Source organism: Falco biarmicus, chromosome 7 (genome assembly GCF_023638135.1).
Source record: "Falco biarmicus isolate bFalBia1 chromosome 7, bFalBia1.pri, whole genome shotgun sequence".
Lineage (NCBI taxonomy): Eukaryota > Metazoa > Chordata > Aves > Falconiformes > Falconidae > Falco > Falco biarmicus.
In genome coordinates this window covers 42,949,449-42,965,552 of record NC_079294.1, presented here as the reverse complement: position 1 = coordinate 42,965,552, position 16,104 = coordinate 42,949,449, and the positions used below count along the sequence as shown (strand labels likewise).

The following is a 16,104-nucleotide window of genomic DNA, read 5'->3' as shown; positions in this document are numbered from 1 at the left end:
TCTTACCTCCTGCACTGAGAAGATACCAATTTGTTGAGAAGAACCAGGCTTTTCTCCATTCTCAGAAACAACAGAGCTCCTGCAGTTTAAAAGAAATCTCAGCTTAAGAACAAAATACGAAATACAAAGGGAAAAAAAGAAATCCTAGCTAATGATTAATAACAGTGCAGCTGTGATGGAGGGTAATCAAACATTGTACTTGCCAGTTTATAAATGCTTAAATGTACAGTTACCTATAGTAGTGTACATAGTAACATACTCGGTAATACATTTACCCGATCACAAAATCTATCCACGTATCCGATTTCTACAATGCTACAACACACCAAGCACTCAGTCACCCACTCTTTTTTAGATGACTGTCCTTTTCCAGCATGAGACAGCAGGGCTGTGTAAGTATCTGCCACACTTTGTTGAAGCTTTTCTAGCTTTTGCTCACAGTCTGCAGTCAGTGTCTGTAACCCTGGGATGATTTCTTCTGATAGTCTTCCCAATATTTTAAGGTTTTCTAATGACTTGCTAAGTTCTCTCTGGCTGCCTTCATGTGAAAAAAAGGCCTAAACAAAGAAAAACAATATAATAAACTCATGTTAAGTCATGAGGATATGCAATTATTCTCATACATTTTTTTCTGTTTCCATTGTCTTCTCAGATGAGTGCACTTAAAGCATAAGCTGTCAAAACCAGGAGAGAAACATTTATCTTCCCTTGATTCTTTTTCAAATAGAGACAGGAAACAGGATTCCTGGCAACATGTTGCTCAGCTGCATTCACAAGACTATACTGACTCTTGCTTGATTATGTTACTATAATTTTAGCTACTTTGGTCCCAAGTCCTCTTCACACTGATATCAGATATACATGTTCCATTGACTACAGAAAAAGAAGAATTGGACAATTTATTTAAAATATTCCCTATCGATAACTATACTTTCTAGGGTAAAATCAAGATATACTAAAAATCTAACAAAAATATGAACAGAAGGAATGCACCTGAGAATGTTTATTTCTCTTTACTCTTGCATATGTAATATTTGCTGAATGTGAACCCATAAGAAGCAAAGACTAAAACTCCACTGAATTCAGCAAAGACCAAAATTTCATCAGGAGAGCAATTTCTTAATCTTTGAAGTGGTAAACTGGCCACACCAATGCATCTCAAAGAGGAAGAGGAAGGAAAACACTAGAAGTAATGAAGTGTAAAACTCGCTGCTTATGGAATATGTAAAATTCACCATGACTCACCCTGGCAAATGAATCATGAATGTCTTATGTCTAACCCTGTAGTTAATTTATATACAGCACAAGCACAGAGGTAAAGTGCAGCTATTGCACTGTGAGAAGATACTCTCACCTGAAGACACCTAACACCATCTATGCAACTGTAACAAATCAAGGGAGTCATACTTAATAATTACAACACTTAACAATTTCTTAGTTTTACATTTTGCACAGCTAAATCTGTTTAAATGCTTCAATGTCTTTTAAAAAAAAAAAAAAAAAGGAAAAAAGATACCATCCATGCAACAAGGAGGTAATCCTAGAAGTCTGCAAAGAGGCTAATATATGCAGTCAAAAAAAGGTAAAGAAATAAATTAGGTAGCCTCTTTATTCTGTATTTACATAGCATAGAGCACAAGGGTCTTGTTCCACAAACACAGACTGCAATAATGTACCTAAAACCGAGCGAGAGGGACAGACAAAGCATTCACAAAGACAGGTAAGTGACCAGATAAGGAATGTGTTAGGTACCTCATGTTCCTTGATGAGCCCTTTGGTTTTATCCATACTTAGGAGTTTCTTCTCTTTGCCTAATTGCTTATTGATTTTTTTAAAAGTTGCATTAAATTTCTTTTTTTCCCTTTCTACTATAAGCTGGACATAGGATATAATTTCATGATGAACTTCCTGCAAAATTCAAAACACATTGTCCCTGTGAGATGGTGAGACAGTATTACAAAGTAAATAAAAACCTCAGAACATACAGTGACCAAAAAAATCATTTTCAAAGATGCAGAGCTTAATGAGAACAGACAGTGGATTCTCCTTCCTATATTATCTCACCTCCCATCTTCTACGAACATCCTTACTCTTTTCTTCCACTACCAGTTTTTCATGATCAGGTGAAATATTTTTCAGTTGTTCTGCTGCTTTCAAAAATTTGTCAAGAACTTTATTGTCCAGAGCATTAAAAGCCTCCTGCAAGAAAAACATCACAATGGAAAATGACCAGAACTGAATGTAGTTTATTTATCTAATAAAATTACACCAGTAGCATACAAAAGCCATGCATAAAGCATGTACACATTGCATGTATGGGCTGTGGTGGCCCTTGCATGGGTGAGTATGAGGGAATTCTCCACCCCTGCATATCTGCAAAAGGTTGCAGACAGTACCACTGTATGCTTTTTGGAGAAAAGAAGATGTTCTTGTAACTCCTCTTTTAGGGGTGAATTTGGTACCAAAGAAGAATGATTAAGGTCCCTGAACTCTGCCTCATTTCTAGGGAATATACCTGGCCACGACCCATGCCTGTCAGAGAGCGGGTGGAGGTCTGCCTCAGTGCGATGGGACCCTGGGAGATGGATGGCCTGGAGTGAGGCTCTGCGCCACGTCTGGCACACGGCCACCCAGGCCTTGCTGTGCAAGGCGAGGCAACACAGATTCTGTGCACCTCCATTTCTGATACCTCACTAAGGACTCCTTTAAGAGATTCAGATTTTGAGATCAAACACTTTACCAGTTAGTCACTGGGAAAAAGAGGAGATTCAGTATTTATAATCACATTTGAAAAACCTGTCCAAGAATTCAGAATGGGATTCTCGATGGGAATCATAATTATTAATTGGGCAAAAACCCATGGCTGTAGTTCAGAACATGATGAGTTCTGATGGGATGATGGAGTAATTTAAGTTAAGAGAGGGCACTGAATAAACTGCCACACAGATTTACATTTCCTCATTCAAGCTGTCTGCCAAGTTTATATATGCAAAAAGTGCTAAATTAAACAGTTGAAAAAAGCATTAATAACTACAAAAAAAAAAAAAAATCTGATATTTTTCTCACTGTGGTACCTTAGACCCTTAGAGACTAAATAGCACTAATACTCAAATTCATCTGGCTCAGAAAACAAACTCACCTCGTATCTGGAAACACATTCTTCAGGACTTAACTTTTGACTGACAAGTTGCACAGCCTTTGAAATAGAAGCCTCAAGTTCTTTCTGGGTTTCTTCAAAATTGAGCAAAGCCTCCTTCTCTGAGGGTCTCTTCTCAGATTTGGACAAGATATTGTTAATGTCACCCATGACAGCCTTTGAAGAAAGAGACTCTTTTCAAAACATGCCTGAGTGTCAGTAACTACATAAAGCTATTGGTTCATAACATCATTCAAGTTTTTCGAGTTGAGATACTGATCTTTGAAATCTTCTAGTTTTTGCCCCAGAAAGAGTCTGGGAGACTGATTCCAATAGTATAAAACCTTTTCCATTTTACCTGACTGACAAGGAGTCTTCCTAATCACATAATGCTAAAATTAGAGATGTCTGTGTGTATAGAGTACAGTAACAATAAAAAAGGAGTACCTCTATTTTGCCTCTGGCTTCTTTAATTCGTGCCTGTAATCCAGGGACGTGAGAATGCTCTTGGAACACCGGACTTGAAACGTTTTGCGTCAGGGATTGCAGGACCTCTTCTGCTGCCACAACTTGTTCTCGACATGAAGTTCCCCTTGCAGCCAGGCTCTGGTTGAATGAAAAGTATTAGAAGTCTCTACAGTGTTTATGTTGTTTTACTTAAAGGAACTGAATGAAAAAGCCAGCCCTGATCATGGGTTATCAACAGTTACTCAAGGAAAAATTCTATATTACAATTATGGTCAGTGTACTGCACTGCAAAAGCTCTGTGTAGAGAGAAAGAAATTTGCTGCCATCCACAGGGGATTCTGTTGGCTGAAACAGTCTTTCTGTCAATGTAACACCTCCCATGTCTTTGCCTTAGAGCCAATTAGACTTATTTTTTAAACAGGGTCTCCCATCCTAACAGCTTTCCAAATGAATGTACAAACTACACATTTGGATATGCATCATCTGATCACAAAGTCATCCAAAAGTAAGTATATACCAAGGCTCAGACTTTCTTGCTGAAGTACTAAAAGACAGGAAGCAGCTGGGTATTTTGCATGCAAAAGTTGTGTGTGATATTTGAATATTTATAATGAATTGTCATTATTAGAGCTGTTTTGATCTATGAATATTCAATACGTTTTCCTGTTTGGTGTTGTCAGTTAGCATTCTTCTAATGATAATCAGTGCTTTATTCTGGATCTCAGCCTATTGTACCACAGGTAATAAGCGATGCATCTCTTCTGCTCACAGACATGGAGATACAGTACGAGTCGCCTTTTTGGAGGCTGTATTTCAGGGTATCTTTTGTTACTTCATTGGTTTTAAAAAACTAGTGTCACACTGCAAAATAAGGCTTCTTTTTTAAACATATGCCCACAACTACAAAAAGATTAATGCATTCTTTTCATAGTCTCATACTCCTAATTCTGTCAACTAAACACAGAGCAAGAAGGCACAAACCAAAGTAAAATAACATTTATTCTGGCTCACAGTTATTGTAGGTGGATTTAATGTACTAAAAAAGATCTCTGTCTAATTTTCATACTTGGAGGAAGCTCCTTTTGGTGGTCACCTTCCTACCATTAGATTATACTGGCCCTGTTGCAGAAATAGCAAAAGGCAACATAAGACAGTGCTTCAACTTCTCCAATGCAAAGCTTGGCATCTTCGTTCAGTCTCACCTTCACTGGCAGGTGAAGAAAATAAACCAGAATTTCTGCTGAAACTGCTAATTTTTCCACCTGCCACCTGCTGGTGGGGGAAACAGTAATCCCTTGCAGAGAGACATGGGAAATAATAGACTACTGGAAGTAATAAGAAATATATCGGTGCTCACTGCAGATGTGTAGAGCAGCTGCCTAGAAGCTGAGATACCCAAATTGCCCAGCATGCCACTGAAAATACTTCAAGCATTCTAGTTTTTGACAGGTAAGCCTTGAATACAGCCAAGTTGTCCTAAACTTTCTCCCTGCGCTGGAGGGCAGATGATAGAAAACACTGTATGACCAGGGGAAATTCTCAACTCTACACCTTGCAAAGTTTTACTGTGCTAGGAAAGCTGTGCTAGACAGGAGGAATTAATATCACTTAAGAGCAAGCTGTTGATCAGTGGCACGAACAGCACTTCCTCAGCACCTGCTCAGCACCTGGAAATGCTGATGTTGGAAGAGTCATTTATAGCTCATCTGGGAGTGATCCTGGGAAATAACACCAAAACACTAATATGTATATGTAATGCCTTGGCTTTTACCAGTGTTACAGCACAAAATCCACATTCATTTCTGCTTCATTGATGACGGCTTATATTACCCCAGCCACAAATCCATGCTGAAAGATGAGAATCTGATGAGCAAGTATTTCAAGCAGTATTATTTCCATTTTCACCTGCAAACGTTCCTTCAGCTCAGGTTCCACAAGCCCCTCATGACTGATCTCACTCAGCAGACACCCAGCCTCTGCTGCCCAGCCGTCCACCCCTCCAAGGAGCTCGTCAGTTTTCTCCAGGCTCCCTGGAAGCTCCCTGGTCTTTTCAGCAGCACCTGTGCTCTCTTCACCACCAACCTATAAACAAAGAGCAGGGTAAGATATTCATTCCCCTCATCGGTTCACAGGGCTCTCCACTACCCTCCTGCAGAGCACAGTCACCACTTGAGTTACTTTCCAGCTTTAGCACCCAACAGGGGTTGAAGAAGAGATAAATGCCAAACACATTGGTAAATAAACCACGTGAGGCTCGGTTCTTCAACCCTGAGAGCAGGTGGGACAGCATAACCTGTGCCAATATGGCCTGCCCCCTCCCCTATAAACAAGCAGCCATAGCCACACTACTATCGAGAGTAACTCCTGGGCTGCAGCATCCCCCAGTCTATGCCAAGGAACTGTCCAGGAGAACAACAGCTGGGGTTGGTCAAATCAAGACCAGGGAGGGTGCTAACAGTTTAACAATACTGGCAGTCACAGGCTACAGCTCAAGCATTTAACCTTGCCTTTTTATATACAAAAATAGATATAATATATATTATAGCCATAATGTCCAAAGCAATGCCAGAAAAATAACTCCTGAAGTCCTTAAGCCCTTGTAAGGGTGCAAGAGGCCTCTTTATCCCTGCTTTCTGAATGTATTTCCTAAAAGCATCTCTTACTAAAGGTTTTTCTAGGAAACTCTCGATTTCCTTCACCCTGGGGAACAGGTTTCCTTTGATCTTCTTGCATTCTCACCAAGCTCATCTGCTACAAAAATGTTGTCATATTTTGCCACCGTCTATTGTCACAGCAATACCTTTAATGAATGTGAATGAAAGGCTCAACTTTGAAAATTAAGAGCTCTAATACTCCCAGGCAGAGTGAAAATGTCATTCTTGTGAAAGCATTCTAGGAAATGTAATATACATAACATTAAGCAGGTTGTATAGGAATTTACAGCAGCCTAAAAACCTGTCAAGTGAGATGGTGTGAAGTCGCACAACCCTAGAAATATCTGTGCAGCAATAATTACTTTCTACTAGCTGAGACACAGATTATAAAATTTAGCAAAGGCTCACAAGCTCTTAACAAATTGATTATTTCTGTCTCTGAACTTGAATAAAGAGCTTCATTCTGCAACAAGACTACCTTTTATAAGTGGTTTTAAAATTTCCATTTAAACAATTGAACACTTTCCATTGTGTTATAAAGAGCATTTAACTGAGTTTAAAAGACTTAAAAATGGGATGCCTCTGTGCATTCTCTGTTCCTCCTGTTTTAAAACTAGCAATACTGAGTTGACTGAAAGATTCATTCATCTCTTATTAGCAAGCTAAGTCTAGAAAACACCACTTTGAAGGCTGCATGGCAAAAGAGTCATATGACACTAGTAACTTACAAAGTGTGTCCTCTTGATGAACTTTGCCCATCTCCTGTTCAGTTTCTTCAGCTCTTTGGCAATATTTGATCCAACTTGCTCTTTGCTAACTTTGATAAGATAATTTCCAGCTTCATTTAAGGAACCATGAACCAAATTCCACTTTGCCAGATTCTCAGCAGGGATCTAGACAGAGACACTGAAATTGTTTAAACAGAACCCTGCCGAAAGTCTATTTCCAAAATGAAGAACAGAAAAGCAACAACAACAGCCACGTATAATGCTTTCTTTCTAGAAGGCTTCCAGGTATCTGTCTGTCATTACAAAGAGAAATCCAGCCACATACCTCTTTCAGATGCTCATCTCTGTTTTCATCCAGCCACATCTTTAGTAAGCGGATGTTTTCTGTATAATTACTCCAGGAAGACAGGACTTTATGTAGGGTGGTATTTACATTGGAAATATAGTCTCTGCACACAGAAATCTTTGACCGCACTGTCTTAAAAAGTTTGCTAATTTCTTGAGGATCTCCAGCTAGGACATCAAATAGGGAATATCGTTATACATTTGGATGGGAACAGATGCTAATTACAAAGAAGCAGTATTTTATACAAAACGTAAGAGGGAGTTAAAACTGATGATGGCACATCGGTTCAAAATAGAGGTCTTCATATCAGTTTATGTGCACAAACTTACCGAAATCAGGACTGCTTATGTTTTTGTTTTTCAAATCTTCACAGATGTGAGTAGCAGTTTCTAGTTGCGTTTCAAGTCTCTTTTCTTCAATGAAATTCTGCCCAAAGTGAAAAGTAATTGGCATGGGTAACACTAACCTACATAAAACTAGGTAGGAAATGTAGCCTGGGATACATTTCTCTAAGTATGAGCCTATAACCTGCATCCCATCCAGCAACTCATCTGCACCCTTTAGTCTGAAACAGACTTGCTCTTTTTTCTGCTCGTGCAGAGAGTAACTTAAATGGGAACATAAATACCTGAATGCCATTGCCTAAGTCACAGCCCTGCATGAGTCAGGACTACCTATTTCAAAAATTCACAGCCCTAGGACAATATTGAAAAATGGTATCTAGAACAAGACAGGCAGAATTTAGTCACATAAGTCAAAAAAGTGATGAAAGTGAAAGGTGGGTTTCTCTGCATGCACAGAAATACCGACATGCCTAGTTCCTGCCACAGATCAAGTAGGATCCAAACTGAGGATGGAAAGGCTGAGGGAGGAAGAAATGAGAGCAGAAAAGGAGACTCGTGCTTTGAACATTCACCCAGGGAATGAGGGTTGATCCTCAGTCCCTCTGTCTGAGCTGCATCTCACCCCAGAGCTCCCCACTCCTACAAATGTATTATCCAGTGGGCTACAAAACAACCCCTCCCGTGGCCATGACAAATCTAGGCCACCACACCACCACTCATCCAGGACTGCACAGCATGGGACCAGAAGAGCCAGCAACAAGCCTTAAACTCCTGGGGAAAGCTCTATATTCTATCAGCTTGAGAAAGATCGCGAACCACAACTGCAGAAATAACATGATAATAAGTATTTAGGAAACCAACTGAACCAAGAAACTCAGTGCAGATTAACTCTGTACTCCCATCTCACCACAGGGTAAGGTTAATACTGTTCAGGAAAACTGGTATTTTACAGAACCTCCTGTTGCCTCCTTCCATAGTTCCGAGGCTGGTGAAATTCCCACTCATTTAGCTAGGGATTGGCCAGGCTGAAAAGCTTCAGAGAAACTCTTTAGAAAATCCACTAAGACGGAATTCACAAGGAGTCCCATTAACTGGAGACAGGGCAAAACTGATGGCATCAGCATTTTCATCTCTCTGCCACTATCCTTGATGCAGTATTCTTTGTCAGTATTTGGGCTAGGGTAATCCATCCCCTACTATAAGCCTACATGTGGCATTATTTTAGTAACTTGAGTCCAGAAGCTGAGCTAAGCACAAAACGTAACAAAATAAGACAATTCGTCATATTCACCCTGAAGGACAAGGGGGTAAGGAAGCTGGGAAAAGGAAGAGACAACAGCAAAAGGCAGTATTACCCAGCACTGTGAGCAATGTTTGTTTTTGAAGATAGCTACTACTGAACTGCCCCAGAGAGGTTGGTATGGATTTGTGCTAGGGAAGGGGTGCTACTGCTGGCTCTATAAATAGTCTAGAAAGAAAGAAATCTTCACAATAAAGAATAAAAAAGGGCAGAGAGAAGATTACAGTCACAGCTTTCTCTACTTCTCCAAACTGAAGAAAGAACCCTCATTCAGAGCAAAATGGGAAGACATGGAGGGGAAAGAAAGCTTCCATGGAAGTCTACCTGTCCTTTGATTAAATCCCAAATCTCACAAGTCTACCACACTTCTGCCAACTATCACAGGATCTTCAGATAAGGACAGACACAAGCTTGAAGCTCAAAGAGAGGTGGGAAAGAAGAATTATTGTCTGGGTGTGATACATATATTTTAAACTTACATTCCAATTTTCCAGCAGTGATTCCACGGACTCTTTTGACCCATATTTCATGTCTGAAATATTCAGCTTTAACATCACCTCATTGGCAATGGCTGAGCACAGTCCATAGTGGTATTCAAGAAAGGTGCTGGACCTTGTGAAACTAATATTGCTGAATCTGCAAACGGTGAAATGTTTCAAAAGTTGATTCAAAATCGTTGGATGTAGAAGACATTAATCTATAAGGTTTCTAGCATAAAAACTCAGAATTACATATATGTAAACATTATTTTGTTAGGACAGGAGTAAAATTTTAAGATAACAGTTCATATTTTTAAGTAGCAACAATTTTGAATCAATACTGACTGCTCAATTTATAAAAAACCTTAAACACCCAGAGAAGGGGCATCTGCCATCTATATGTCATAGCGTCTCAGGTTACCGACACAGATTCGCTGGTGATTTTAGAAAATATCCACCAACCGACATATGGGGTTGCACAACCTGTAGATTTCAGTGATGTTAGAAGGCGGAAATTATTTTCAAAAATGAGAGAATCCCCACCTCCAGAGAAATCTGTACATTCAAAATAGTCATGTTTCCTACCCCTAGTGGGTGTTTCCTATCCACACTAGCAAAGGGCATCTGAAAATGTTCTGTTAATGAGCTCCACTCTGTACACTATGTAATTAGACATTCATTGGACCAATAAGTGACTCTGTGCTTAGGTGTAAAATGCTCTTTTTCTGCAAGGCATAAATAAATTATATGCTTTGTTTCAGAACAGCAGAGCTAGAATACAATGTAGTCAAAGTAGAGGGAATTTGAGTATCACAACCTTCTTTTCATTTCCTCTAACTTTTCAGGCAAGACTAGCGGCATACTCTTCTCATCTTCATTCTTAAATGACTGAAGGGTGTCCAAGTGAGAATCAAAACAATTCATCAAGCCCTGGGGAGAAGAAGACATAGTAAACCAGTCATTTTTATTCTAAGTATTTCATCTGGGAATCTGCAAGTCACGAGCCATTTGGGTGAGAGCTATTAAGAACTAGTCAGCACAAGACAATCTTCCAGTGTCTTTACTCATCAAAGTGTAATGGAACTATTGATCTCATCACCTTCTAAAGTGTATGTTCAGTGCAGTACTATCTGATTTCTCTTACCACTGTGCATCTAGTTAAATATAAGGAACATGAATCTACACTACCCATGCTCTCAGTTTTTTCTGCACTTTCACTGTCACCTTTAGGACAAAAAAAAAAAAGTGTCATTGTAACAGCTTCAGTACATTAAGTTGTTCTGTGCTATGTGTTAGCACAGAGTTGACAGCAAAACCAGATGCATAAACCTATTATGTCACACTTATTTAATATGTCATTTGACTGCTCAACAAATTTACATCTAACACCATACTGATAGCATATCACATTAACTCTCTGATGACCAGTATCACATGATTGAAAACTATTTTACAGCCATGTGTCTTAGCACCAAATTCCCTATGAAAAATAAAATGTAAAATGCATTGCACAGAATATAAGCATATTCATAAATGGCATATAAAGAAATATGCTAAAAGTTCATTTCTGTGTAATAAAGCCTGCCACAAAACATGGTAACGGAAATGGCAAAATCCTGGGGCAGCCCACAACCCCCAATACTGCACAGATTTTAAACACTTTGTGTCCTGGTTTCAGCTGAGATAGTTAATTTTCTTCTTAGTAGCTGGTCCAGTGCTATGTTTTGGATTTGGTGTGAGAACAATGTTGACAGCACACTGATGGTTTTGGTTGTTGCTTGCTAATGTTTATACCAAGTCAAAGACTTTCCAGTTTCTTGGTCCCTGCCAGCCAGAGGGCTGGGGGGGCACAAGAAGTTGGGAGGGGACACAACCAGGACAGCTAACTCCTACTAGCAAAGAGGATATTCCATACCATATGACATCATGCTAAGTATATATAAGCTGGAGGAAGTAGGAGGAGGGGGGGACGTTTGCCATTATGGCATTTGTCTTCCCAAGTAACTGTGAGGTCTGATGGAGCCCTGCTGTCCTGGAGATGGCTGAACACCTGCCTGCTGATGGGAAGTGGTGAATGAATTCTTTGCTTTGCTTCGCTTCGCTTGTGTGTGTGGTTTTTGCTTTACTTATTAAATTGTTTTTATCTCCATCCTTGAGTTTTACATTCCTTTCCAATTCTCCTCCCCATCCCTCTGGGTGAGAGGGAGCAGTGAGTGGCTGCATGGTGCTTAGTTACCAGCGGGGGTTAAGCCACAACAACTTGCTTTTGTAACCTTACAACTATTCCAGTCAGACAGTTATGGACATTGGTGGGTAATTTCCTAGACTTTAAAAGAAAGTAAATTTTCCATTATAAGGCACCACCTTGTCAACAAGATCCCCATTCCAAGACTAAAGGAAGGCGGGTGTGTGTGTGTGTGTGTGTGTGCGTGCGCGGGGGGGGAGCAGAATTCTCAGCAGAATGTCTTCCCATCAGGAAAAGTGGATTTGACAGAAATTAAGTATCTTGGGTTTCTCCTTCTTCAGGAACTTCATGATTTTATCTACATGTTCAATGGGAAAAAAGAAACTCCTAAAGCAATGACATCTCTCTCTCTGTCTCATTCTTAGAAATGCTTTAGCTACTTCAGCTAAACAACAAAAATCACAGATCAAATTGCTTAAGTCTGGCAAAGCTGTCATCAGTTAAAAAGCCATCTTGTAACAGGAACTGACTAGCAACAGTACAAAAACTGGTGTTATTAAGCCATTCACAAGAACCTCTGTTTCCCATTTTTTCAAATTCACTTTAAGGACATGTCACAAAAACATCCAACTTCCCCTTGTTCATTAAAAAAGTACAGCATTATGATGATCAACCAGGCATCACCACAGCTACTCTTTTCAAAGTTTTCACACTCACGAGAATGTTTAAACAATTATCTACATAGAGATTTCAAGATCAGAACAGAAAACTCGCAGGTACCGAGGTATCAAAATACCTTTCATTGCATTGAACGGAATTACACAGCGATTCGGCAAATACTTAACTCTAAATACACAAACTTTGTGAACTCACTGGAATGTAACCCTGAGCCCAAGTGCTTTTCTGAATAGGTATGCAGTAAGACTAGATCTAAAGATAAGCATGCAATTACCTTGTGTTATTACTTAACAAACAAACAAGTTGCAGGAACCACATAAAAGAGACCGTAATTCACTCATTAGATAGTATTCAAATTTAATCTCACCCCAATGAAGTCAGAAACCTTCCTTATAGAACCATGCAGTTATTTAATTAAACTCATCATTGTGCAAAGGTATGTTCACAAGAGCTTTTCATCTTCAGAAGATAAGCATATCCACACCACTTCCCAAAATGTCAAATAGCAATTCCATAACAAATGCTTTGCTAGGTCAGACTGAAGCAGAATGTTTCTTTGTAATCAGCATACCTTAAATACTACAATTATTTCTCTGAAGACAAACATTGCTTTAAACGGGTCCTGCAAATCAGGCAATTCTTCTGCCAGCAGATGTTCTACCTCCTGAAGCCAAGCCTCAATGCTATCCAGAGGGGAGGGCAACATCTGGTCCAGCTTCGCTTTCCATTCATTCATCTTAAAAATGAAAACAAGTGATTACATTTCTCACTATTATTTTCTTCCCCATCCCCAAGATACTGATCCCAGAAAAAACAAAACCAACACCTGTCACTACTCAGAAAAGGAGCTTCCAGTGAAGTCAGCTGCAAATCAGCCATGTTTACCTGAGACCCAGGTTTGCTCCCCAGCCTGCAATCTCTGTAACACTGCAGAGAATTTGGCAGTTACTATCCTTGGCTGGTGACAATGTTGAGGCTCAGCAACGGGGAAACATATAGAAAACCAGTTGCAAAATAGAGGGGAAACAGGGATGCTCTGGACAGCTTTCCATCATGGGGTTAATGGAAACATCTCTTCCATAAAGAGTGATTGCCAGCAAGGCCAAATACATCCCCGCTTGCGGCAGAGGGAGGCAACACAGCCAACGTCATTGCAAAGCACTGACCAACTAGATCTCACTATATCACCATCTGTGCTATGAGAAAGAATATATTAACAGACTTTGCCCAGTTGCATCATTATCTGAACCATAATTACATCCCAAAAGAACCTTTTAAGCATAAATAGGCCAAAAACTTTGATTAGAAGACGTGGGCTGTTTTTTGAAGATGTCTCACAGTCCTGAGGCTCAGGAGGCAGAACGGTAACAACACATAGTCACCTTCTGCCTCTTCTTGGGCACTGTACATCCCTCAGTTTGTCTGGACTTCAGGTTCAGGGTCAATACCTCTTCTATCAATCCAAACAAACATCACCCCTCTGCTTTTCCCTGGGTGAGTTCCTGGGGTAGACTTAGCCGCCTTCACCCACCATACTCAGGCTGGTAATGAGGTGAGCTAGAAACGCCTCTGACCTGAGAGATCAGTTTGTCCCACTCTTCCCTCATCTGCTGGTGGCCTTCACTCAGCTCAGCTTCATTTCTTTTAGGTGACAACACAGGCAGGAAGGGTTTTTTTTCTTGGTTAAATGCTTCCATAAAGGACATCATTTCCTAAGGATAAAAAGGAAGAGTAATTTGTAGAAGACTTCAGATGGAAGCTCATGGAGCCAAGTACTGCCTTTGAACACACTGGTATGACTTCCATTAACTTCAAAGGGTGTGATGCATGGAAAGGTAAGATAGCAGGAAAGAGGCCTATTTCTCTCCAGGCAGTATTTCAGTTTGAAATTATAGGTGCCATTCACTAGCAAGATCTGTATTTAATATAACGTTAGTGCAGTCAGGACATGGTTCTCCCCTCCGACCAAAGGAAAGGGAAAATTATTCCCCTCATATTCCCCACAGGCCATTTTGTTACAAACTCGGGCTACAACATAAACCAAAGGAAATTCTACTTCAGCACAATCTACAACCAACATTTCAACTACTCCTCTACAACATTCGGCTAGCAAAACCTACTGTTATTATCACAGAAATGACAAAGGTAACCCTGTAAAGGGCCTATGTGCTTTAATCTTGTCCAAGTCTTCAACTGTGTCAATTAATTGAAAGACATTACTTTATTCTCTCAAAAAGAACCCTTGCTCTGCTCAGAAACCAAGCAGCATAGATCTTTTTCTTAACAGGAAGAATTTTACCCTACCCTTCTCTCAATCATATGAGAGCATTTACCAAATTCATTGTCAGGTTTCCAACTCTTGTTTAAAAGTGTATTTAACACTTCAGTTTAGGCAACGAAGATGAAAAATATTACAAATATTCCCAGAAACATAGCTTCTTTTCACAGAAGCAGTTAAATATGAAACGTAACTTACTTTGTATTTCTGGTAGTGTGTTTCATTCTCTGTGTCAATCAGCAACTGTGCTAACTTCTTCTCCTGTGCAGCTAACCATCTCGTGGCCTCTCCTACTTTTTCCTGGTAATTAGAGCAGAAAATTTCATTTTTCCATTTTGCAAGCCTTGTTTTTAATTTACATTGTGCTATAAAACAACACACATTGAGCATATGATAAACCCCGTTCAAAGCTACTGAAAACAAATAATAATTCCTGGGAAGTCTACTGAATTTTGCGTCAGGCACTATTATAAGAGCAAGGCCAAAGTTTTAAACCTGGCACCTGGCTATATGAAGGCATCTTAAGAGAGGAGCCTGACTGCAGTCCTACTGAAAGAACATTATCAGTATGGAGATACACAAATAAAATTAATACATAAACTATCATAGGAGAATACAAGGAATAGAAAACTTGGTTTTCCAGCCAGTGTGATGAGAGTGACAACTTTTGTCCACTCTACATGTGAGTTATTAAATTTAAAGCTGGTTGTTCTGCATATTTGCAAATCTGTCTGCCTCTACCCCAGTATTTACATACACACTTCAGAGCACTCATGAGACAATCAGGCTTGAAAATGTCCTCTGTAATAGTTAAATGTAAAACCAAGACAACCTCCACAGCAATTCCACCTGTATCATCAGAAAGTCTCATCACACTGAGTCTTGACTACCACACAGGAACATCAGAAAGTTCAAGCCAATTCAGCCCTATCAGTAGCCGAATCAGAGGTTCTACAATCTAATTGCTAGTGAGTCTGGTTATAAACTGGGCAAAGAAAGTACTAATATTCTTGGCATCCATGATGCACATTCATTTGAAAATACCTCAGTGATAAACCACATGCCATGTCTTTTCCAACCTGAACAATTCTATGATTCCAAGACATACCTGCGTGTCTTCTTCAGACTCACACAAATTCCTGGAGTATTGCAAAAACTGAGCCACATAAGTCATGATTGATTTTTCATCCGGATCCATAATGTCAACATCTACAAGAGCCAATGCACCATTTACATAGTTATGCAGCCTTCTAGGCCTGATCACATAATTACACCCTATACTGCAGTTATTAAAACACATTACCATAAACATGTTTATTTTGCAAGAGCTCAGTTAACATACCATTGACAGAAATTAATATGTAATGAACATTTCTTTTTTCCTTGGGAATATTTTAATATAACATGATTAACTAATGAAAAAGTTTCTCGCATGAACGGGAGAGTTTCATATCCTTTCTTCTGCATATTGTTCCTGCATTTGCTGCCAATTCAAAAATCCTACAAAT

At 39.6% G+C, this 16,104-nt stretch overlaps 1 protein-coding gene across 2 annotated transcripts in view; it reads right to left on the bottom strand.

Annotated features, from left to right (window-relative positions):
- Positions 1–16,104, bottom strand: part of SYNE2 (spectrin repeat containing nuclear envelope protein 2) — a 191,426-nt gene that overhangs the window by 142,567 nt on the left and 32,755 nt on the right. For both annotated transcript variants that reach the window (XM_056346104.1, XM_056346105.1), the window contains exons 9-24: positions 15,705–15,805; positions 14,795–14,896; positions 13,893–14,030; positions 12,890–13,054; positions 10,273–10,385; positions 9,456–9,612; positions 7,662–7,758; positions 7,312–7,499; positions 6,987–7,151; positions 5,510–5,686; positions 3,584–3,742; positions 3,140–3,313; positions 2,065–2,199; positions 1,753–1,908; positions 346–557; positions 7–79 (exon numbers count right to left, since the gene is read on the bottom strand). In XM_056346104.1, coding sequence (XP_056202079.1) covers positions 7–79; positions 346–557; positions 1,753–1,908; positions 2,065–2,199; positions 3,140–3,313; positions 3,584–3,742; positions 5,510–5,686; positions 6,987–7,151; positions 7,312–7,499; positions 7,662–7,758; positions 9,456–9,612; positions 10,273–10,385; positions 12,890–13,054; positions 13,893–14,030; positions 14,795–14,896; positions 15,705–15,805 — 2,312 coding nt within the window. The remainder of the gene's footprint in view (positions 1–6; positions 80–345; positions 558–1,752; positions 1,909–2,064; positions 2,200–3,139; positions 3,314–3,583; positions 3,743–5,509; positions 5,687–6,986; positions 7,152–7,311; positions 7,500–7,661; positions 7,759–9,455; positions 9,613–10,272; positions 10,386–12,889; positions 13,055–13,892; positions 14,031–14,794; positions 14,897–15,704; positions 15,806–16,104) is intronic.